At 42.5% G+C, this 23,442-nt stretch overlaps 1 protein-coding gene across 1 annotated transcript in view; it reads right to left on the minus strand.

The window, feature by feature from the left end:
* GLIS1 (GLIS family zinc finger 1) overlaps positions 1-23,442 on the minus strand; it is a 180,161-nt gene that overhangs the window by 31,820 nt on the left and 124,899 nt on the right. The window contains 1 exon segment of the mRNA XM_054638514.2: positions 2,034-2,195. Coding sequence (XP_054494489.2) covers positions 2,034-2,195 — 162 coding nt within the window.

Raw genomic sequence — 23,442 nt, forward strand, 5'->3', positions numbered from 1 at the left:
GGATCTACTTCCAGATGATTTAGTGGGGATTCCATCAAACTAGCATACACCAGTAAGTGAAATGATTTACAGATTCTCCTTTGGAGAAGATAAATGGTGGAGTGACCTACATTGAGAAGCTTTAAAACCAATTCCAAATGCACTCAGTAAGGAAAAAGCAGCCTATATAACCCCCCTTTCTTTGTAAGTACCTCCAGAGGATAAGTATTGCTGCTCTGTCCAGCCAGCAGGAAATTTCTGAAGGAATAATAGAATCATTCACCAATTCATGACCTTACAGGCTAACACAGCACCTACCCAGAAAGTTACAGGGCAAAGGAGATTTATTGAGAGTGTCTGGAACACAGAGAACTGACACCTGAGGAAAAGCTATGGAAAACTTTAACAAATCCCTTGGCAGAAAAACCAGCAGAGTATTTTTCAAATCACTGATGTCATTCAAATTAGTGATAAAATCATTCAACTCAGTCACATAGGGAAACTAGATGAGAATGTGATCACCCTTAGAAAGGTTCATGGCTGTTTGCTCTGACATTCCAGGCAGTTGTTTGGTGCAGCAGCACCATCCTGTAGCTCTGCTATTTTTCATGTTCACATAAGCACACAATTCACTGAGCTTAAACCACAGGGCTTCAATTAAATCAGGTAAGTGGAACTCAGTTACTGTGTACAGGACTACAGAAACAGTTTTAGAGCACCTGCAATGGAATTGCACGGAGGATGGTTTTAGATATTTAAGAAAGTTATTAGAAAATTATTACTGTACCTTTTTCCTGATATATGAGCATTTCAGATAATAAAGACAGAGATAAAGGGAGAAGAAAAGAAAATAGAAAGTTAAGACATTTGTCTTCAATATTGCACAGACAACACATACAAAGAATTTGTGCTCATTTTAGTAACCATGTCAGTTTCTCTCTTAAAACTAATAGATGGCATTCAATTTGTGAGTTTGGCTAATAAAAAATATAACTACTAGATTCAGGCAATTAATTTTAAAAACTACATGCAATTTAGTATATCCACTTTCAAAAGAGATACAAATTACAAATTCAAATATCTCAGGTTGACTTTCAAATAAATAAAACATTGTTATTTTAAGTGTGCTTTGGTTTGGAAAATGTGACTGACTTGCTTCTCTTACTTGTTTGTTTTTGCAAGGCATAATGTACATTAGACATTCCTTAATGCTGCACTGTCTGAAATGTGTAACTGCTTAAAAAGTAAATATCAATTAAACTCAAAAGTTCTGCCCCCTAAACACTTGGTCAAACTAAACCATACATTCACTTCTTTGAAAAAGACAAAGGAACAACTCTGCCTGTTATTCTTTACAAGCTTTATGCTGAGGACATGGCTGGTCTGCAGAGCTGTCTCATTGCTTTCTTTCCCCACGATCTGGTGATTTCATTTCAGTAGAGCCCAAATCACTTGACAGGCTCCTGTCCTCTCTGTGGGACACGGGAGAAGAGCTGCAGAGTCAAGCCAAACCTACCAACTGTAGAGAATAAAAGAGTGTGTTTCTCACAGTTAAACTGATGGAGGGTACTTAACTGATTCCACAGAGTTATGAGACAGATTTATTTTCACTTTTTACAAAATTACTGTCCAAAACTGAGGTGCATTTACTTTCCACTGAGAGGTCTGAACAGCTTTTGCATTCACCCAGAGCACTCACTGAAGGGGACAAGAAGTGAGACAATGACACACATTTGGTGCAGCAGCAGTGACTCAGCTACACCTTACTGAGCTGCTGCCTCCTCTTACTGGAACAGGAACAATGGCAGAGCTTGCTGAGTAACTCCCTCCTGCGTAATCACTCCTCAGCATGAGTAACACAACATAATTGCCTCTCTGTGATCAAGACTTTCTCATTTCTCAAAGCACATACAGCTCAAAACCAAATCCACTTGCTCCTAGCTGAGTTTCTAAGACTCCTGGTGAAAAGGCCAAGCCCCCTGCAGCAGCAGAAGCGACTGTGTGCCAGGGGCACTGGAACACTGGGGCAGCTCCCAGTGTGGAACGGTGCTTACGGTGTCCAGGTGTGTCCTCTGGTGCTTTGCCCGGTCACTGGAGTTGCTGAAAGCTTTCTGGCAGCCAGGATGCTGGCACAGGTATGGCTTCTCCCCAGTGTGACTCCGCAGGTGGATCTTGAGGTTCTCAAGCCTAGAAAATGCCTTGTTGCACCCTTCAAACTGAAAAATGTCATAAAAAAAATCATTGTAAGGTTCTATTAAATAAACCATGTGCAGCCACAATGAGAACAGTGTAAGACGTGCAATAAATCAAGCAACATTCAAACATCTGTTGAAATTTATGGATGAAACACAACATATTGTGCTGCTCATTTAATCTGTCACTGAAGACATGGTGTGCAGCTCAGCAATAATACAAGGGTTATAAATATCTCACACATTCTGTCTGAGCTGAACACTTAAAGACATGGTGTCAGAGCAGAAAATTTAAAGAAAGAACAAGTGTTCTGAGGAGTCCTCTGAGATGTTAACTGGCACAGGAGCCACTGTGGGCAGTAACAATTAGCTGCTACAGACAGAGAGTAAGAGAAGCTGGCGGGTTAGAACCTGGTTTCAGGTGTCTGAAATATTATACACTGGAGCAGATGAGCATGGACTATTACAGGAAGACCTGATCCATTTGAAGATCAATCCAAAGGAACTCTGCTGTTATTCTGCACCCTTTTCTTTACTAGCTGTATCATTCAGAGCTGTTCTCAGCATTTATACAACCAGTAACCTGAGAAATTCTGACTTCTTAAGCACCCGTTTCATTAGGGAGCTCAGCAATAAAACACTGCATAGCCTTCACAACAGAAGTCACCGTTTCAAATTAAATCTGAATAAATATAAGTAAAATTGCCAGCTATAGGCCAAGGGAAGGGTGTTTGGCATTGCCCAGTGCTAAGTTTCAGTGTTACAGACAAGAGGCAGTGGAGGCACTGTCTGTAGGATGGGAAGTCTCCCAGGTGAGCACAGATACTCGTGGTGTGCACATATGTGCACCTGCACACCCACAGAATGCACTCAGATACTTGCACATGTTCAAATACTTGCATGCAAATACTAAAGTGATGGAATGCATATTCTTTGCCCACTCTGCACATATTGCTGTTTCATGGCACATCTTATGCCTCTACACAGATAAAAAACGGGTTCCTCGAGGATTTGTGATCTCAAGGAATGTATTTGAGAAACACAACCCAATCCACCTTCCTGTCAACACTAAGAGCAATTCTGAAATATAGTAGGTGTATCTTCACAGAATGGTTTGGGTTGGAAGGGACCTTAAGGGTCATCTAGGTCCAAGCCCTGCCATGGGCAAGGGACACCCTCCACTATCCCAGGTTGCTCCAAGCCCTGTCCAACCTGTCCTTGAGTAATTCCAGGGATGGGGCAGCCACAGCTTCTCTGAGCAACCTGTTCCAACCACTGTTTCTAGAAGCCACAATTTTTTCTATGATTCTTGCTCATAAACAGTGAAATGCTGACTCTCACAAAATCAGCAAATGCTCTGTCACTTCCTTTTGCTGAGTCAAGATTTTGTTCAGCAGCTTTCCAGGAACCTGTGGCTCCTCAGATGTCATCACAGAAATCACCACCCTGTCAATCTTGCTTGTCACACACACATCAGGGCGTGCAAACTGCAGACTGGCTGTGCAGGGGGAGAGATGGGAAGGGAGAGCAGCTGCAGATGGAGGAGCACTGAAGGTGCTAGAGCCTGGAGGCACCTGATCTCCCAGGGCCTGCCAAAGGGGAGGGAGAAAGGCCCAGCACATCCTGCTCGTCCCAGGGTGTTTTGTAAATACCTCAGCACAGCAACCCTGGTGATTCTCGAGCCAGCACTTCACATTGCAGGCTGTGTCCTGGCACTGGGTACAGATCAGCTCTGCACAGGCAGAGGGGTTTCTGGCACTTCTCTGCCTGTCCCAGCCCCTCACACACCAAGGATCAATGTGGCCTTTACTGCCATAAATGTTTCAGTGCCCTGAGCAGTACCCTGTGTGAATGGCATTCTGGGTATGTGTACAGACAACTATCTGATGTGTATGTATTTTCCATCTTTTCCCATCACAGCCATTGTGTCAGATCCACAAAATCACCTGCAGACATGCAGTTCATGAGTTCAGAAGCTTTGTTTGGCCACGACCCACCTCTGAACACTTGAGCTGGTGCAAGGAGGCAGGAGGGTTTGGAAGTGACCAAAGCTACCAAGGCTTCAAAAGAAACAAACTTTCTTCATAATCATCACTAAAAATCTGACTAAGATTCAGGATGGAGCAATTTGAATTGTGCAAAAATGCCGAAGTCTATGAAAAATAGAGCAGAGCTCAGCAAATTCATACTTCTCATAGGACATTCCATAAAGCTGAGTGAATGTTCTGAGGTACTAAAGATCACTTTTTTCCTTTTTGCTCCCAATCTTCCTCCTTTCCAACTTCCTTTGATTAGTGTGCCCACAGTGTGGCATCCCTTTGAAGTATTATCCCTTTCATCTCTCTTCCAGGTCCCCTTCAAGCCCTGAGAGGCTGCTCTGAGTCTCCCTGGGACCTTCTCCAGGCTGCACAAGCCCAACTCTCTCAGCCTTTCTTCTCAGAGGAGGTGTTCCATCCCTTGGAGCCTCTTTGTGCTCCTTCATCCCCCCAGCCTGTGTTGATAGCAGGGGCTGCCCTGAACCAGCTGCAGGACCCAGGACTTGTTGAAACCCCATGTGCCACTTCTGGAGCTTGTCCACGTCCCTCTGGATGCCACCCCATCCTTCAGGAGTGCCAACTGCACCACTCAGCTTGGTGTCACTCAGGAATCTGCTGAGACTGCACTTGGTCCCACTACAGACCCCCAGGGGACACCATCTGTCACCCATGTCCCATCTGAACACTGAGTCTCTCACCACTCTGGATGTCACCATCATTCCTCCTTCACTGAGCACTCCAGCCATCAAATCAATCTCTCTCCAATTTAGAGAAAAGGATCTTGACCCTCAGATAATGGATTACCAGTCTTCAGTTCCCTTCCTAGAGCCCAATGCAAACTAGCAAGGTATGCAGAATAATCCAAACTCATTAAAGGTCCAGCTCCACTCTCATTGATGTCAGTAGCAAAAATTCCAACAGCAAATGTCCTAAAACATCTAAACACAAGCTTAATCTAAAACACATGAAAGCACATATGTTTAAGAGTTTGCTGGATCGACACCTCAGGGAGAGAAGGAGCAGGCCCTACCAGAAATGCCCAGAGCTGCAGTGAAAGCAGCAACACTCAAACAAACATGGGCTTATTTACAGACCCTTCTTCTGTGCTCAGCTGCCTTCTCTCTAAGTTTGTCCAATGCCTTCAGCAGTAAGGTTCCTCCATCACCATATATGCTTGGACATTCAGACCTTTTCTTATTTATTATTACCCAGGTCTATTAATCTGGCTAACAGACAGTGGGAGGTCCCAATGCAGTGATAAACTCAGGATAAACATGTCAGGTGGAAAAATACACCAGCAAAGGGAATGATGTGACTGCAGTACTCAGATTTTCAAGTTGGCAAAGGCTGTTGGTGAAACGGGAATTCTGTTCAAAAGGAAAGCAGTGGAGACAAGAACCTTGCCACAAGTGATGAGAAGAGAGGAAGCTGAAGATGAAAGGTCTCAAGGGAAGGGAGGAATGGAGTTGGTGCAAAGAGCTGAGCAGGGTGGGCTGAGAATCCACTCAGAGCTGCACTCTGAAGGACACCTTTTCCAGCTCCCTGGTTTCTGGATCTGCTGACTGTTCACCTCTCATAGTTTGTCCCTACTGAAGTCCACATATGGAAACAGCTTCCCTGAAATGACAACTTCAACTGGGCTGCTGTTGTTAAGACAACTTTGTAAGGTAGTGCTTGGGCTTAACTGCTACTCACCAACTCTTTCAACCCTTCCACCTACTCTTTCTACTTGAAGTGTATTTACATTTACATTTACACCATATAAAACTACTCTAGGAAGAACAGGGTGCTCATTCTCCCTCTTAAATACCCTCCAGGAAGATCCAGCCATCCCACAAGTGTCTCAGCTTCGACTACAAAGAACAAATGTTCAGTTTTGAAAGGGCTTCAGGATGGCAAGAGCTATTTTATCAACTGAGAAGGCCACTTATGGGATCTCCCAGACATCTGGCCCCAATCTGTCACTGCTTAATCCTACAATCCTAAACATTTTGTGGACGTTTGATGCCTGGGATAAGTGTAACAAATGCTGTTTGATCCTCAAAGTCTGTAAATGTCAACAGAACTCTTAAACAAGTTTCATCAATAAAAATAATAATTATATTGCAATTACTACTTTTGTCTTTGCTGTGAGATCGTTAATGCTGCACACACCCAAGCACAGACACAAAACAATGCCACGGGATTACAGGAAGAACACAATGCAGTTATTGGGTTTTATAACTACTGCTGCTTTCAGAACAGGGTTTCTACCAGGAAAATATCTTGTAGAAGTTTATGTGTCTGAAGTAGTTTGTTACCATATGGAAATACATATGTTATCTTTATTTCACACTAAAATCTCACGGCAGTGTCGCTGTTGCAGTATCACACATTCAAAAACCATATTTATAAAAACACAGAATTATCTCACAGTGATCTAAACACATCACAATTTTCCCAACAAAGCAGTTTAATCTAATAACTGTAATTGCTTAAAATGTTTTTTCTTTGCTTCCAGATTATACTTTGAATGCACCTGAGAATGCTGCCACGCAGAAATAACAGCATGTTCCCAAGAGGGTTTACATTATCAAATGTTTACCATTTTCATGAGCGTATTTAATCACGGTCATGTCTAGCATATCTGTCAGTGGCACAGATCAGAAGAAATAAACTATAAACTAACCAGCTCAGACCATAGGGTGAAGCAATAACTGACATTTTCTTAGGAAATGAGTTATGACTGAAAAAGAGAAGCCTTCACAGTCATGGTGCTAAATAGGTCCAGTGTGCCATTAGAGCAAGCTCATTAATATACACCTCTGCTCTCTGCTGCAAGATCAGTTAAACAAGCTGCCTTTTATTTATAGACCTAAAAGGGAAAGAGCAGGTCATATTGGCTGCTGACATCTCAGACAGCCTACAGATGGAAAACCCAAAACATTTCATTCCAAAGCATTTAATGCTATCAATAGGAAATCTGATGTCTGGTCAAAACATCCACAAGACTTACGAACATTGTGAAATGTTCTTTCTTCCCAACTGATTACAAAATTGGGAAAATTTTACTGAAAAACACGCTGTGAGAAAAAGGATCCTGTGAGGCTGCGTATCCCTTCTGGAGGGGAGGAAACAGCCACACTACTCTTTAAATAGCATCAATGTTTAACAGCACACTGAGGCCAATGTTGGGGCCGTGGCTGGAAGCACACAGGGCTCAGAACTGTTATGAACCTCAGGAACTTAAAACACTTGAGTTGTTCCACCCCACACCACAATCAAAGTATCTGTTTTGGTGCTTTGTTTTTCCCAGCTAACTCCTGATTAGATTAATGTTTAATTCGCTGTTGTAGCTACAATGTAAAGCCCTGATCCCCTAAATAGTTGTGCATGAGCAACGTGGCTCATGCAAGGAGTTTTATTAAACTCAACAGAACTATCTGAGTACCTAACAAGTCACCCATAGGAAAGAGACTTTAACATCCTAAAGAATCCCCATTTATTTAGCCAGATTCAGACTTACAGATTTAAATTGCTGAAGCTGGGTTTTTTCCCTTTGTGATTATAATACAGTGGAAGGTAAGTGTAACATAAAAAGACCTGCCCATTTCCGGGTTTGGTTTCATTTCTGAAGCCTGAACAATTTATCTTTACAAAGTGACACTACATGCTATTTCATTTCAGTCCTGGGCAAAAATGCTCGTGCTTTTAATTATTTGTCTTTAAAAAAGGCATTTAGGGCTTTAGCCAGAATGTTGTGCAGCTGCTGGTGTGTAAGAGAAGAAAAGCTTAAAAGGTTCAGAACAGGAAGAAGAAGAGTGAGCCACAGTATACATGCAATACATCCTTCACATTGTTGGGCTTTAGGGTAGTTGTGGCCAACCATTTGACATCCACACACTGTCCACCAATAAATAGGTAATTTTCCTTTATGCTGTTAGACAGATTGTGTATTTCCTAATTACCACGAAACTGGCAAATATGAATACACTGAGAATTCCTGGAGGAGGTGTCTGAACATCTCTGACTTAAATAATTGACTTTGGGCTGTCTCTTTTATTTCAATTTTATGAATTTTCTAAGCCCCTGAGCCTGCACTCCTGAGCCCCCTTGGGCAGCACCAGGAGCAATGGATCCATGAGGAATGCAGACCTGGCCCTTGGAGGGCTCCTTTAGGTCAGGCGGTTTCGAGAGTGACCAGGTCTGGTTCTGCCCACGAGGTGACTCCCACACAAACAGACCCTGTCACCTGCCTGCCAGCATCCCCTGCACGGGGCAAATGTTCCTCCCAGCACTGGAATATTCACACATTTATTTCTTCTATTTATTTCTTCTAGTTCCAGTAGGTCACCCACTTCAGTGAGCAAGCAGAGCTTTCCATACATTTTCCAGCAAACCCAAAATAACTGGGAAACTATCAGAGCATCCTATCCTTTTCACAAGACCTGAATTCTAGTATTAAAACTCTTTTTAGTAATTCTTCTTTAATCAAGAAGAAGTATAAACATTTGTCAAAACAGGGGTAGTTGCATCTGTTTGCTACAACATATGAGAATGAACCAGGAAAGTTGGGAATTTTTTACTATCAGCAGCTTGACAGCCACAGATTTTGCCATAAGGTTTTGCTAAATATGTCATTTGGAAAGCAAACAATTTTCTGAAACCTCATTACAGTTGGACTGAATGCAGTATTATGGCTTGCAGGCAAAAATAACATTACATGAGGCAACATTTTAAAGAACAAAATGCAAAATTCATAGGGTCATGTAATAAGCAAAGAAGACACCCCATGTCAGCCCCTTTATTTCCTCAGATGTAATTGGTAAACTATTCTTTATTTGGGATTTTTTGAATAGCTTACAAGCTAGTTGAAATTAAAGGACAGCACACAATCCAAGATTTGCTGTTCTAATATCTGAAGCCAGATCTGCTTGTTTTGGGGACAAAATTAAGATTGAACAAAATAAATTAAAAACCTTCTCCATCCATGCCAGCAAAGAACCACAAATAAATTAAAATGCTTCCCTCCAGTACTTTTTGATTTTTTAAACAAAAAGTATCATTTCATACATGTACTTCAAAAACTTGTTTCTCTGGATCAGTAATTCATTGTCTTAATTTCCAAGGAAACATTTCCATTCCAGTTTGCATCTAAAGTAGAATCTATTTGCACCCATCTCAATCTTCAAAGAACAGTCTGTGCTCCTGGTCTGGAGGGGCCAATTTCAGTGCAAACAGTTCTGTCCTGACAAGCAAGGTGAAAAAGGGGCTCAGAATACCCTTACAGGTATGAGAGTTGGAAAGTCTGGAGTAAAGAATTAATTTGCTTAACAAAAAGAATGCAGCCTCAGAGGAAAGGGAGAATCCATTACGATTGATGTGGACGAACCAGTTGGGGTAACAAAAAAGAAAACAAACAGAAAAAAGAAAATCATAAAAGAGACAACAGCAGAAAGAAGGGGGAAAAGTAATTATAAAAAGAAAAAAAAATCCTACCCCAAAACTTATGGCTGATTAGCATAGCCTAGCATCTTAAAAGGCCAAAATACCACATGTGTGGCATGTTACAAAAGAAGATTAAAATAAAGGAAAAAATAATCCAGAGAACCATGAAGTCTCAAAACATCTGGAGTTTTATAGTAACAAGGAGGAAAAAAATCAAAAACATAATAGAAAAAAGTCCACTGCGATACATTATTGTACAATGAAGCTTAATGGAATTGAAAGGAGAAGAGATGAAAAGGCAAAATAAGGGGGGGGCAAAGAAATAAAAGAAACAAGAAAAGGCATTTATATTTTAAAGATGTCACTGAGGGTTTTTATCCCAGTTATTAAAAATTACACACCCTGCTTCTGTAAGCTGTTCCTGTGATGTGTTGAGCGCTCTCTTTCAGCGTAGGACATTCAGCACGCGGGGGAACTCAGCAACCCTTCTGTGCCCAGCACAGGGCACTGCTCACCCCTGGTCTGGGACACACATCTGCAAAGAGGACAGCAGAGAAGCTGCCTGTGCTGGTTTACATTCTGAATCCAATGGGAGATTGGAAGAGAGGCTGGACAAACATAAATTAAGAATGTTTGCTAAAAACAATGCGCACATTCAGGAATTAAGCAAACAGTCTTAAGCTGTTATACTGGCATCAGACACTATTGAAATACCCTCAATGTATTCCCTAACAAACACATGGAAAAAACCAAAATGAAAAGCTTCCCTCTTTATTTCATATTTTCCTTTCTTTTTAATGAACCAGTAAAGGAACAAAAAGATCCTCACATAGTCCAGTCTGCCTTTGTAACATGCCAAGAGTGTGTCTAGGAACAGGATGAGTTTCCAGTGCACCACAGACAGAGCAGCCCGGGTTAGGTCTGTGCTGTGTCTGTCTCCAGCCACAGGAAGATCTGAGCCCAGCGTGTGACAAACCTGTGTGTCACAAACACAGTGTCATCTGCCAACAGTGAGTCCATCCTAACTTCCCACTCGTTCCCCCTGGACCCCCTTTTTTATATAATTCTGGAAAACCCAGCTCCTACCTTTGTCAAGAACAATAAATAAATATATTTTACAGTCATAGCTTGTCACATGTCATCACAGCTTACAAAGTGGCTCCTGCCCTTGGCAGATCAAACAGAGGAGGATCCTGTGGATGAAATCTGATCTACAGTGGGAAATTGCTAGCTACAGCGGACTGAACTACTCCAGCACAACCAAATTCTCTTAGGAAAGATGAAAAATAGCAGCAAGGTAACTCTTTGCCCATCTATGTAGGTTTTCTGCTGCAAATCCAACTTTCTTTGTAGATGGTTCAACACAGTTTGTTCATTTTCCTCACTAAATGTTTCACAAAGTCGGGAGTTTTATTGCTGGGGTTTTCTCTCATTTTAGCGAGGGTGGGTTTTTTTAAATCTTAAAACCTACTGTCCTTCTCACACCCTACCCATGCTCATTTCCACAAGTGCATAATGGAGCTTTTATCTCAAATTGTTATTTCAAATTCATCTCAGAAGAGTAAAGTTTCCCTTCCAACTGACAAACTGCATGAACTTGCCAACACTGGGTTAATCTGCACAAAGCAACGAGGACAACACATAATTTTCTCCAAGGCTGTTCTCAGCAGTGGAGCAGAAAAGCCAGTGGGACTCTCAGTGCTCAGATGGGCTCCTGCTCTTTCTGTGTCGTGCTGGGCCAATCTGATTGTCCATGAGTGAAGACTGAGGTGCCACCTGTAATCCAAGGCAGGCAAGGGATCATCTGCTCAAATGACTGTAGCTGACACTGCCCCACGTGTGTAAAGCTGAGCTCTGCCACAGAGCCCTGTAAGAGGTGCTGGTGAAGCTGAGTGATGGGGTGGGAGCTTCTTCTCACTGCAGGGTTGGTCACCTCATTCTGCTCTCCCTTGTGCCGTGATTGTGGAGCTCTTGGGCAAAAATGCTTGTACTTTTTATTATTTGTTTTCAAAAAAAAAGCATTATTTGTCTCTGAAGCATTAAAGCACTGGAATCTTGAAGGATTTGTCTTTAAAACATTATTTTTTTTAAAAAGCAACCCCAGGAGACACAGCTCTCTCCTTCACCCATGGACCTGCTCATCACACTACAGCAGAATCCCACAGAGCTCAGGGTAACACCTGGAGAAGGATAAATCTGAGGGAACCTGCCCTTTCTCCCCTACAAATAAGGAACTCATCCTCACTTTACTCCAAGACACTGCCTAGTCTGGCAGTGTTTGCATTTTGTCTTGCTTGACCATGTTCATTACATGAAAGAAAATCTGAGAGACTTATTCCTAGGAAAATGGCTTCAAGACCTCAACCTGCTTTAAAGGAAGTCAGTTTTCTCTCCAGAGCAGATGTTAAATCCAGATTTTGCTAACGAACACCCTACTGCTACTCTTGACTCAGGGTGATTTACCACACCCACTGCACTGGTGTGGGCACTGACACCCTCCACCAAGCCCCTGCTCCAGTTTCAAGTGCTGGAGCTGCCTCCAAAGCCTGTTGAGAAGATGAGCTCTGCTGAAGAGCAGTGCCAGGTCCCTCCATTCTCTACAGCACTGTGGGATCCTCTGGATAAAAGACTGTATAGCAATGTTCTTTTCTGAATAGCACTTAATGTTTTCCCACAGTCTTATTGTTTACAGGGAGTTTAGCAAGTCACTTCACTAATTTAAAATAGATTGTGTCCCACATGGGTGGATAACAATAACACATATTGGTGAATCATATGGCTTTCAAATGATATGTATGAAAAAGAAGTGCTACACATATTGTCTGAAATTTTATTGTGTGAAACCACAGCACTTAGCTCCCTACCAGCTGTGTCAACAATTCAGTATAATAAACTAATACAATTGTAGAATAACAGCAAGGTTAGTTCTGAAAATTAAATGCTACGATTGAAAAAGAAATGCAAAAAGAAGATGTAAATTAATACATTATTTCAGGTGGGAAAAACCTGCCTCACAAATGATGGGACCTCATGAAATTTATATCCCATGCCATAGGTTGCAGTGTAAAAGCCAAGGAGGAAAAGGGATTGTATGAGGGAAAGTATTTTTAAAAGGGACAAAGAGTAGGTTTTGATATCTGATTAATCTCGTACATTACATTCTGTGTGACCACTGCAGAAGCATCCCATCTTACCACAAACTACACACCCTGGGTCAGCTTTAAAATGAAAGAATAAAAATCTTGCCTGGACTTGGTTCCAAGGTTCAGAGCAGCTCCCCATCCACGAGAGCAGCTCAGAGGAGCTGCCTCACACCCGTGACGCAGCTCGAGGCCACTGCCAAAGGACATTCCTGACATACTTGACCAATGGCAGCCCATGTACAGGAATGGCTGAGTGAGCCAGGCTCAAATAACAAAGGTTCATATTGAGCTGTCTCACATAATTTTTAATATGCTGCTAAATAAATAAAAAAATAACTGAATAAAAGACATTTTCTAAGATAATATTTTGAGGGAAAACTGGGAAAGGAGCTCAACGGAAATAGGTTTTAAATTGAAACGTTGAACTGTAGCCCAGAAATGACAAGAAAATTAAATCTCTTTTTCTCCTGAACCCCAATAAAAAAAGTCTTAAACACTCTCGGTAGACCACAGTTTTGAAAGAAATGAAATTATGTTATTGTCATGGATGGTTATTAGAAGGTATCTGCAAGGTTTTCCTGAGAGTTATCCCTCTATCCCAGAACCTAGCAGGAAACCACAATCACTTCTGTACCTTACATAGAGGACTTTGAAATCAAAGTGCCTCAAAATCAAATATAAGCAGCTTTCAACATGTGCATTTAATCTTCCTAGGTTAAGAAACACCCTGTGGCCACCACACTAAAGAACTGAAAACGTAAATTGAAGAAATTATATCCATATGATTAAGTAAGATTCTTAAAGAGAAACATGTTGTTAAGTACTTCATTCAGAATAAAATGAAATGCAGTAAAATAGAAGCTATTTGGAATAAATCACTGACGCACATGCTTTCTATGCAAAATGGCAGTGTTCAGCTCAGAGTGGACATCTGGAGCAAATTAGCATTATGTTGAGAATAATATAAAATTAAAACATTTAGTTTCAGCTTCTAAAATTAAATATAAAATCAGAGACCACTGTTGTGTTGGACAGCTTGCCTTGTGACTCTGATAGCAAGAGTTTATTTTGTTTTTCAAGTTGTTTATTCCTCCTATCACTGTCCTAGGAGCCCCGATGCTCCCAGGTACCAGCTCTGCAAAAAGCACCAGGCACAAGAGCTGTCTCACAACATGCTGCCAAGTCCTGCTCCAGGGCTTCAGAACGAGGAGTCTGAGGCCAAGCATGGGCCAGAGCAACTTGGGTAAATCAAGAATAAATGACCCAAAACTACAGGCAGAACTTGGACCACACCCCAGCCAAACCTCGCAGGAACTGAATGGTTCATTTTTACCTTTGCACGCTGCCTCTGCACCTCCTGGCCCTGGAGAGGTGCATGTGCTGAAGGTTCTGGGTGACTTCAAGCCCTTGTGCAGCTCCTCTTCAAATTTGCTGAGCTCCTCCTGGCTGCTGGTGCTGCTCAGTTCATGTGAGGTTTGGCAGAACCAACCCACAGGAGATCCCCCAGCTCCTTCAGAGGTGAGGGAGAGAAGCCTCTGCTCCTGGTGGGACCTGCCCTAATTGTTTCAGGGACAGTGGCTATTGCAAAGCTCCTTCCACACCCAAACAAAGCTTCAGTTCCAACTCCTGTCAATTCTGTGTGCAAACTCCAAGTGCTTAAGACAAGTGAGCATTTGTACTTCTGCTCTCACTTCCTGGAGAGATTAGCTGGGATGAAGGAAGTGTATGGGGCTGTAATTTGCCATAATCACTCTCCTCCCCACCTGGGTCCTCTGTCACTTGAGGGGAAAGGCACTTGAGCTGCATGCATCCTTGAACTTGCTATACATGGACTTGGCCTGTCCACTTGGGTTCTGAAACAGGAAAAAGGAATGTTTCTGCTTCCTTGGGGCGCGAGCCTTGGCACTTGACATGACCACAAACTTCAGGAAGACATAACTTTTCTCCTGGACATCTTTCCATATGTCCAATTTCAGCACTCTGCTCAAACAGCCTTCCAGAATTTACTGCCTTATAAAACTATCCATCTCCAACTAGACAAAACAGCCACTAGCAGCAGTTATTTCTGAAAAGCAGAAGCCATCACCAGCCCAGGACACTTTTGAACAACTCACACCTGGTCCAGGAACTGTTCATGCCAAGTCAGTGGGTGACCCTGAGCACATCACTTCAATGCCTGTGTAGAATTTCGTTCTTTGTGTGTTCTGTACTTAAATGCCTCCTCAGCAGGGACTGCATCATCACTTCTGAGGTATTTTTTGAGTATCCTGATCTTATCAGTCACTGGGGCAAAGCCTCTGAGCCAGGAGCAGAGCTCTGGAGAATCAGAACTTCCAGCAGAAGATCTATAACCATAACACTGGAGAGAATGCTGGACACATCAGCATCTTCGGGTAGTTTTTACTGCTTTTGTGCTCTCTAATAACCTTGAAAGTAACATTGAACAAGCAACTAGCAAATAGTTTATGAAGCACAGAAATGAGCTCTTTACAGTATGGCTTATCTCCTTTTTAACACCACTGGGAACACACCAACCTTGCCACCTGTTCCTGGACTTCCTTTAAGGTAGCCCTGTCTTTCAACATGAAACCTAAATTGGATGTGCACAGCCTTGCTCCTGCACTGTGCAATGTAAACACCTGCACATGTGTTTTAAATAGCCTCACACCTCTATATGTAAAATTTCAGACACCTGTGAATTGGCCTGAAACAGCCCCACTGGGTTTTGTGGATGGAGAACAACTTCCAGGTGCAGATGAATAAGGTTATTTCAAGGGCACAGGCAATGTACAGCCTCCAGTCTGAGTATGTACAATACTGTATTTCCAAACTCAAAGCAACACTCTTAAATGTGTCCTCTCTGTGACTCATTAATCAACTACTAAAATTGGAAATAAATGCATTTCGGTCTCACTGGCTTGCACTGAGCTCTAATTCACTGGGGCTTTAATTCTGTAAAGCACCTTGAGATCTCTGCACTGGGTGAGCACTCCTCAGGTAAGGACAGTCCCAGCCTTGGAAAAGCTCTTCACACAGATACCCAGGAAAGGCTCATTTTCATCAGTTTTAGGCCACACTGCTTTGTGATTCTTCTGCAGGGCACTTTCTCTCAATGATTCTCTTTTGAAACATTAAAAAGATTCTGTTCTTTTATTCCAATTCTACCAGCACCTTCACAGAAGAACCTCACAGCTCATTTCTTATTTCAAAATTTTGTTCCATTTTGGCACATCATTTCCTCATAAAGAACTCTGATAAACTTTTTCAAATGATAGGCTATGTGAATAAAGGCTGGAACTCTAAATTAATCTACAGTATGTCTTTTTAAAACCCTACCTGTCCTCTTTCTTCTTCAGTCAGCTCATAATTGGGAAAAAAAACTTTAAAAAGTTTAATTTTCTATGTAAGAGATGAGTCCTGCAGCAAACTCGCTTTTGATTTCACGGTGATCTTTGTGACCACAATGCATTCTTTGTAAAGGAGAATGAACTTTTTCATTTAATGAATGATTAGACCTTTCCCAAGAGCTGCCAACATTATTTTCAAAAGCCGTGTCTTTTTCTCCTTCCCCAGAAGAAAATCCAAAACGACCTCAACTCTTCATTCATAGCAAGCAAACACATATTTTAATGACAGTGAAGAAAGGTTTGCTGGGAGAAACAGTACCTTTTATTAGCCCAGCTAATACAGAAAAAGACAGAGAGGCTCTCACCATAAAAGCCTTTCTTTGAAGATGATCTTTAAGATCCCTTCCAACCCAAACCATTCTGTGATTCCATGTAAAACTCTCTCCAGACTGATTGCAAGGAATTGTAGCCAGAGAAGGAAAAGAGAGATGCAGTATTCAGTTTCTATTGCTCTACAAAGAGAGGTTTGATGGGCACAGGGGGCTTGGGGGCATTTCCACACTGGCCTGAGCAAAGAGCCTTTCCAAACAGCTCATTAATCCAGACTCAGGACACCACAGCTGGGATTGTGAGCTTCCAGCTGCGCAGCAGGCAGTGCCCGGCTTCCCAAATGGGCACCACCCATGCAGAGGCACCCCATGGACCCAGGGAAATGGCTGCTGGCAGCCATCCTCAGGGGTGGAATGGGAATGCCTTGCTTTGGACAGAGCACCCATGTCAAACAGCCAGGACTGCTCCACTCTATTTTTCACTTTTTACCCTTGGCATGGTTCTTCAGATCCCTCCTACAGCAACTCCTCTCCCACTGACTGCAATCCTGGAAATGCCAGGGCCCATAGGAGTGGAGAGATGCAGCCTTTCTTTCTGTCCAAACAACCCTGGGTCAATATTTTGTGTGGACAAAAACCCTCACCATCTTTCTTGTGAGCTTTATGTGTTCTTTTCTCACTGCCAAACATGAACCTATGAAGCAAAAACTCTTTAAATTTCATACTGGAGGCTGGTGCCTTTTTAATTAGTCTTTACTTACAGAGAAGCTAAAGAGCAGACAGGCAAGTTGCAGTTGGAAAACATATGCAAGGAAAATAAAAGGGGCAGGAGTGACCAACCTACTAGCCTTTCCTGTTCTCGTGACTTTTATATACACATGATCTCACCAATTACATGATATGACATCAACAGGGCCATTCTCTCTGCACTAAATGTCTTCAAAACATTCCTGGCCAGAGAAATTTATCTCTGAAACCACCCACCAGCATCAATCTTTTGCATATCCTGAAACAGGGATTGCACAGTTGTGCTTCTGTCATGTGATGAGAAGCATAACTGGTTACAGAGCCCTTGTATGTGCGACCACACACACCACTACTGATGCAGCACTAAATCAATCTCTTGAACTTGCCTCTTTCAGCAGAAAATGTGCAGAGATCTGCTCTAAAAGCTGAGTCTTGAGCTACAGGATGGCAGTATGCTAGAGCAACACAGAGAGCTGGGGCTCAAGCCAGCACCAACAGGATCCCCTGCTGAGACACAGTGCTACAGGTGCTCAAAATCACTGCTTCAGCTCTGGCACCTAGGTCTGTCTGCCACTAAAGCACAGCCAGAGTGAGGAACTCCTTAAACTGAGAATGGCTCATCACCATTGGAATGCCTTTTCCTAATCCTCACCAAGAGCAAGTACCTGTACGCAGCCAAATAATCCACCTCATCAATCTCTTCACATTTTCTCACCAAGCCAGGAAAGCAAGACAGCTCAATTTCATGGAGGAAATCAGGACAAAGGGAAAGAATGGTGGCATCCCTCTGGGAGGACACGACCAAGCCTGGCTGGGTTGGAGGGCTGGGAAAGGCAGGGCATGGGGGGGTTCCAGCTGAGAAAATGGAGCAGTTCTCAACCGAGTCAACTGCACTCACTGTCTTGCTTTCACTGGGGGGGCACCAAGAAAACCAGATTGGCAAGACAAAGGAAGCAGAACAAATGCTGAGCAACCCATGGGGTTGCTTTTTACCAAAAGCACATAATTACTGTGTTCATTTGCAACCCATGGGGCAGACTGTGCCCACTGAAAAGATTTTAAAATTAGAACCCAGGATGGTGACAAAAAAAAATTACAAAAAGGGTACAGAATACTCCTTCTGCCTCTGATGCTGTGTACAATGAGTAACAGGCCAATCATTTTGATGTGTAAACTTAGTTCTGCTCAGGACCAGCCAAGTTCATGCACCTAAATACCCCATGTCAGGCAGCACAAAACATACCCCCATTTTTCTTTACTTTGTTTGGTTCTCCATTGATATTTTCCACCATAACTAACATATGATTTTCCCTCAAAACTTACCATGACAAAATCACAGCTCTTAAACATAAGAGTACAGCCCGCAGGCTGAGTTAAAGCATGCCCTGGCACAAGGAGGACGTGCAGGACACACTGAGCCACAAAGGATTACGCCAGCAGATTACCACAGGCACATCTGTGAGCTCACCATTAAAAGCCACACGCAGCAATCTCTGGCAAACAACACCAGTGGCAATGTAAATGATCCTCCATCACACACAGAGAAGATTTGGTCAACAAAGGAGACCCTGTGCAAGCTCTGGGTTAAAGCATCTTCTCCCCCAGGCTGGCCATTCCTGCACATGGCTGAACCACCAGAGTGAGTGTGCTGTCAGGTCTAAGTGCAGGAAGAAATGATTTTGCTTTTACCAAAAGCACGTCATTATTGTGTTCATTTGTAGGTTGTTCTGAAAAGTCATGTTTGTTTTTTAGCAAAACAAGTTTTGTGAATCCTTTCTTGTTCAAACAGTCAAGTTACTCAGCTCTCCCATCTCCCACAGACAAGGATGAATTGGGTGCTAACTCACAGGACTGGCCTCTTCTCTGTCTGGAATCTCACTGACAAACAGCCCAGCACATAAAAAATGCAAAGTCCACTGGTCCACACACAATGTCAACAAATCCAGGCTCTCACCAGCTCACCTGGGATATCCTGCCTTTCTCCCTTAAGCTGTGGGCTTGGACTGTTAGTAAAAAGTTGACACAGCTGTCCAAGATACAAACCCACTGGCACTTCATCTGATATCTTAAAGTGACAACAAACAAACAAATCCAAAAAGTTTTAATGCCAAACACAATAGTACAGCTCCAAATACATGCTAACATTGATGGGAGGATCAGGGATCTGGAGGCAGGGATCACAGTAAATTTTAAAAAAAATTAGAAGTTTTTTTTTTCTTTTAATGCCAGCTGGAAGTTGTGAAAAACTGGAGAATTCTAAACTCTAGGCACAGCAGAATACTGTCCAAATTTCATGCCCTTTCAGTGCTGGGTAGGTGATCTAGGATGTAAATGGCAATATAATAATGGTGAAGATAAACAAGATAAAAACATGTAATCCTGCAGAGGAAAGAAAAGTCATTATGACTCACTTTTTACTGTTGGCCACTGTTCAGTAACTGGCAACTGAGCCACGAAGGAGCCCATGGATCTGTGATGTGTCAGGAACAGTTCTCAGCTGAAACACAGAGTTACTGCTATTCTTTGATCTGCTCTTGTGTATGGATGTTACACTCTGCCTGTGTGCACAGGAATCCCAACTGGAAAAGTGCTCTTGTAACACAAGGACCATACACACTGTGCTGTAGTGCTCTGGTTTGTTTAGAATATTACCTGGTCTTTTATTTTACTCTAATCCTCTGAATTGACGCTATCAGCATGCAATATCCACGATACACATTTCATCTGGTAGCAATCTTCCCCCCACAAAATCCCTAAACTCTAACTAATGTGAAAATCATTCTACTAAGGTGATAGAATGTGAAAGCAATCCCTTTAGAATTTAGACCAAAATTTGGACAATTATTTTAATTATTTTAATTTTTTTAAAAGAAGTCCTTATTAAGGTTCCTTATTAACTGCTTTACAACTCCAAGTTCATTTGAGAAATAAACTGAAACTGGATGAAGAGAGTACAAACTACTTGTCCATCAAATCCTCTTCCAGATTAACCTAAAACCACACCACACTTCTTTTTAAGTAGCTTTAAGTGTGTTTAACAAAATATAGGGCTTTCTTTTTTGACAAAAAACTATTTTCTTGATAATATTTTCCAAATTATCTCTGTGGACCTAAAATCTCAAAACAAAAAAATCTGTGGACCTAAAATCTCAAAACAAAAAAATAGTTTTGTTTTGCTTTTAGTGAAAATGTAGATTCTGGCAACCATACCTGTGCCAAAGGATCTGGAAGCTGGCATAGGAATTTGTCTCATTGTATGGCTACCTCTTAAGTTTACTTATCTCACTTCCCTGTGACCTAGCAATTGCTATTTCAACACAGTAATGGATTTATGTGTAAAAGACAAAAAGAGAGATGTACATATTTTTGAATCCAGCCCAGTAAGAAACAATCATTTTCAATTAGCATGTCCTCAGATGAATACAATAAGCCAGTGTTTTTCATTTCCAATTTGTTTTGTTCCGTGCAAAAAGAATTAAAGAGATAAAGGACATACAAAGACTGGTCCCAGATGCAGCTGTAAAGCAAGATTTATCAATTAGTATGTTAGAAATATCAGGCTGGCCACCATGCCATTCAGATTCCCATCTTTTATTTGTATCAGGTTTTCTGCTTTTAATTAAATATTGAATATCAGGCCAGTTACTTGATACAGCATCAAAATAGTAGCTGCACCCCAACACTGTTTGGTGACTGCCACATTCAGTGTGATGCAGGAATTTACACAATTAGAGGGAAGAGAAGATGCACTGAATAAAGGTCTCTTTCCATTCTACCTCTAGAGGGAGGAGCTCCAGAGCACTAAGTGCACACAGTTTTATGTTTTCAAATAACGCTGTTGTACCTTCAGCACCCAGCAAAGCCATCCCAACACTGCCCTCCCTGCCCAGTGTGACACAGCAGCCACACTCAGCCCTGAATGGTGCTGAACGTGGAATTTTCTCTCAGAGCAAACAGAGCTTGGATGAGCTGCACTGCACTAAAGTCAACTGTGTTTGTCACATATCCAGAGATGACAAAAATCCATTGTAGGTGTGTTCAGCAGGTGTCACCTCACCCCAACTCAGGGCCCAGTGTCACAAAGCAGGCACTGTGGTACCAACACTGACTTCTTGCCCCTGTTTTTACCCTTTTTTTACTCATTCTTCCATTGTTTTGCATGCCTTCAGCTCAGTCATGGCAAGTGTTTGCAGAGTCATGCTGTGAACCAGACCAGTGACTTTCCCAGAGTAAAAACCAGAGAACATCAATTTTAATCACGTCTGTTCAACTCAAACTGTGGATCCCATAAGACAAATAATGGAAAAAAGGGACAGAAACATTCAAACTCTGGTTATTTATTCATATAAAGAGCCAGGGAAAACTTTTTAAGCCCTGCTGAAAGCCCATGCACTGTGAAACTGTTTGGAGTAGCAATGGCCTAATCCAGCCAAGGTTGCAGGGCACTAATCGAAAGCACAGGGAATCACTTCCCAATCTCTTAAATAAACACCAATTATAGAGTAAAACTGCAGCCTGCTTAACACTCTGATCCCTGCTCAGCCCTCTAGGATCTCTCTTTTCCTACCCTAAACCACCAGAAGTCTGCTTGGCCTGCAGGGTTCCACAGACAGTGCTCCTGACCTGTGCCTTGATGAATCTCAGACTTGTTGAAATTAGACTCAACACAAATATAAATGATTGTTATTTTTACAATTTCTATTAATTTTCAAGACCTTACATTTTCACAGGTACACAGACATCAGGCTTCCCATCCTCTGGCATGCACAGATGAGAAACGTCTGCTAAATGTAAAAAAAAAAAAAAGACCTGGTAATATGGTAATATTTATCATTCCATACAGTAACATGGAGAGAGAGCTTGTCATTATCCTGATACAAATCTTTGCAGATAAAAAGCATTTTGTGTGGCCCTAGTATTTGCTGATAAACTCTCAGTGTTTTCTTCTCAGCATCACCTGAAGAGCAGAGGCAAGAGGAAAAGAAGTCATGTCCTGAAAACCAGAAAAAAAGTGCTCAGCAAAGCCATCCTATCTGTGCCCTCTCTGTGCAGTGGCCTGAAGAATTCTTGAAGCAGAATGTGCTTTCCTGTTGGAGCAAACCCAAGTGAGCTGAGCTACAATGAACTGAAGGATACAAAGGCTGAGGTTTGCCCACAGAAACAAACCTTAGGAGCACAGAACATTTCCCACCTGCTGAGCATCCCAGGCAGGGAGAGGCTGGGACAGCCCTGCTCCCACAGCTGGGTGCTGAGCAAGGCAAGCCCCGTGCAAGATGTGAGGCTGGCAAAGGTGACACTGCCCATGTCCCTTCACTGAGGAATGCACAGCCTGCCAGCTGTGCCCAGGGAAGGCAGGCAGACAATGCCCAGGACAGCTGAGGCTGTGCTGGGGTCTGTGTGAGCCATGGACAGTCACATTCCAGCTTACATAAACTCTTTCTCCCAGGGTTTTCAGAAGCTTGTGCTTACCTGACCTGGAGATCCCAGAAGAGAAAAGCAAGTTGCCACTAGGCAACTGCAGCTCCAGGTTAACTGAGGTTCATGTTGGCAAGTTTTTAGTTTTGTTCTGTTTGTTAATAAAATAAGGGGAGGGAGGTGCTGAACAGCTGAGACTCACGTGTACATCTGCAGTGAAATCCTCCTGTGGCTACAGAGATCAAGACTGCTAAGAAACTTCACATCCCTCTCTTATTTTAAAAGAGTGAACTAGGTCTGGATAACTGACACCAGAATTCCTCATGTCTTAAATCTCAAAGGTGTAAGTTTAGCCACTGGGCAATCTCGACTCTGTAAGCAGAATTCTGTGCCATTTAATTTCTTTGCTTTTAAAACAATAATTTCTCATCATTCTCATTCACTCTACACTCCCTTAACCCCTGGGCAATGACAGCCACGGCCACACAATGCCTATTCTGTCTCACTTGTCTGCTTTTCTCTGCCTCTCCAGTGCTGCCTGACCCTCCCTCCTGGAGCAGCTTCCTCCCAGAGAGACCAGAGGAGCTGGGAGGTGGCACAGAAATGGTGCAGAGCACGGGGTGCTCTGTGAGAATGGCTCTGACTTTTCATTTCACCTCCCACAGTGCTGAGTTGCACCAACTTCCATGTTCTCCCCAGTGCCTCAGTGCCAAGGGCTCAGTCCACATAACCTCCCTGCAGCAGCAGTCCCTGAGTGGGACAAACTGCAAACTGCTCAGATATTCCCCAGTGCATCTACAGAGACCACTCCATCTGTAATTATTACC

Source organism: Agelaius phoeniceus, chromosome 8, assembly GCF_051311805.1.
Source record: "Agelaius phoeniceus isolate bAgePho1 chromosome 8, bAgePho1.hap1, whole genome shotgun sequence".
Taxonomy (NCBI): Eukaryota; Metazoa; Chordata; class Aves; order Passeriformes; family Icteridae; genus Agelaius; species Agelaius phoeniceus.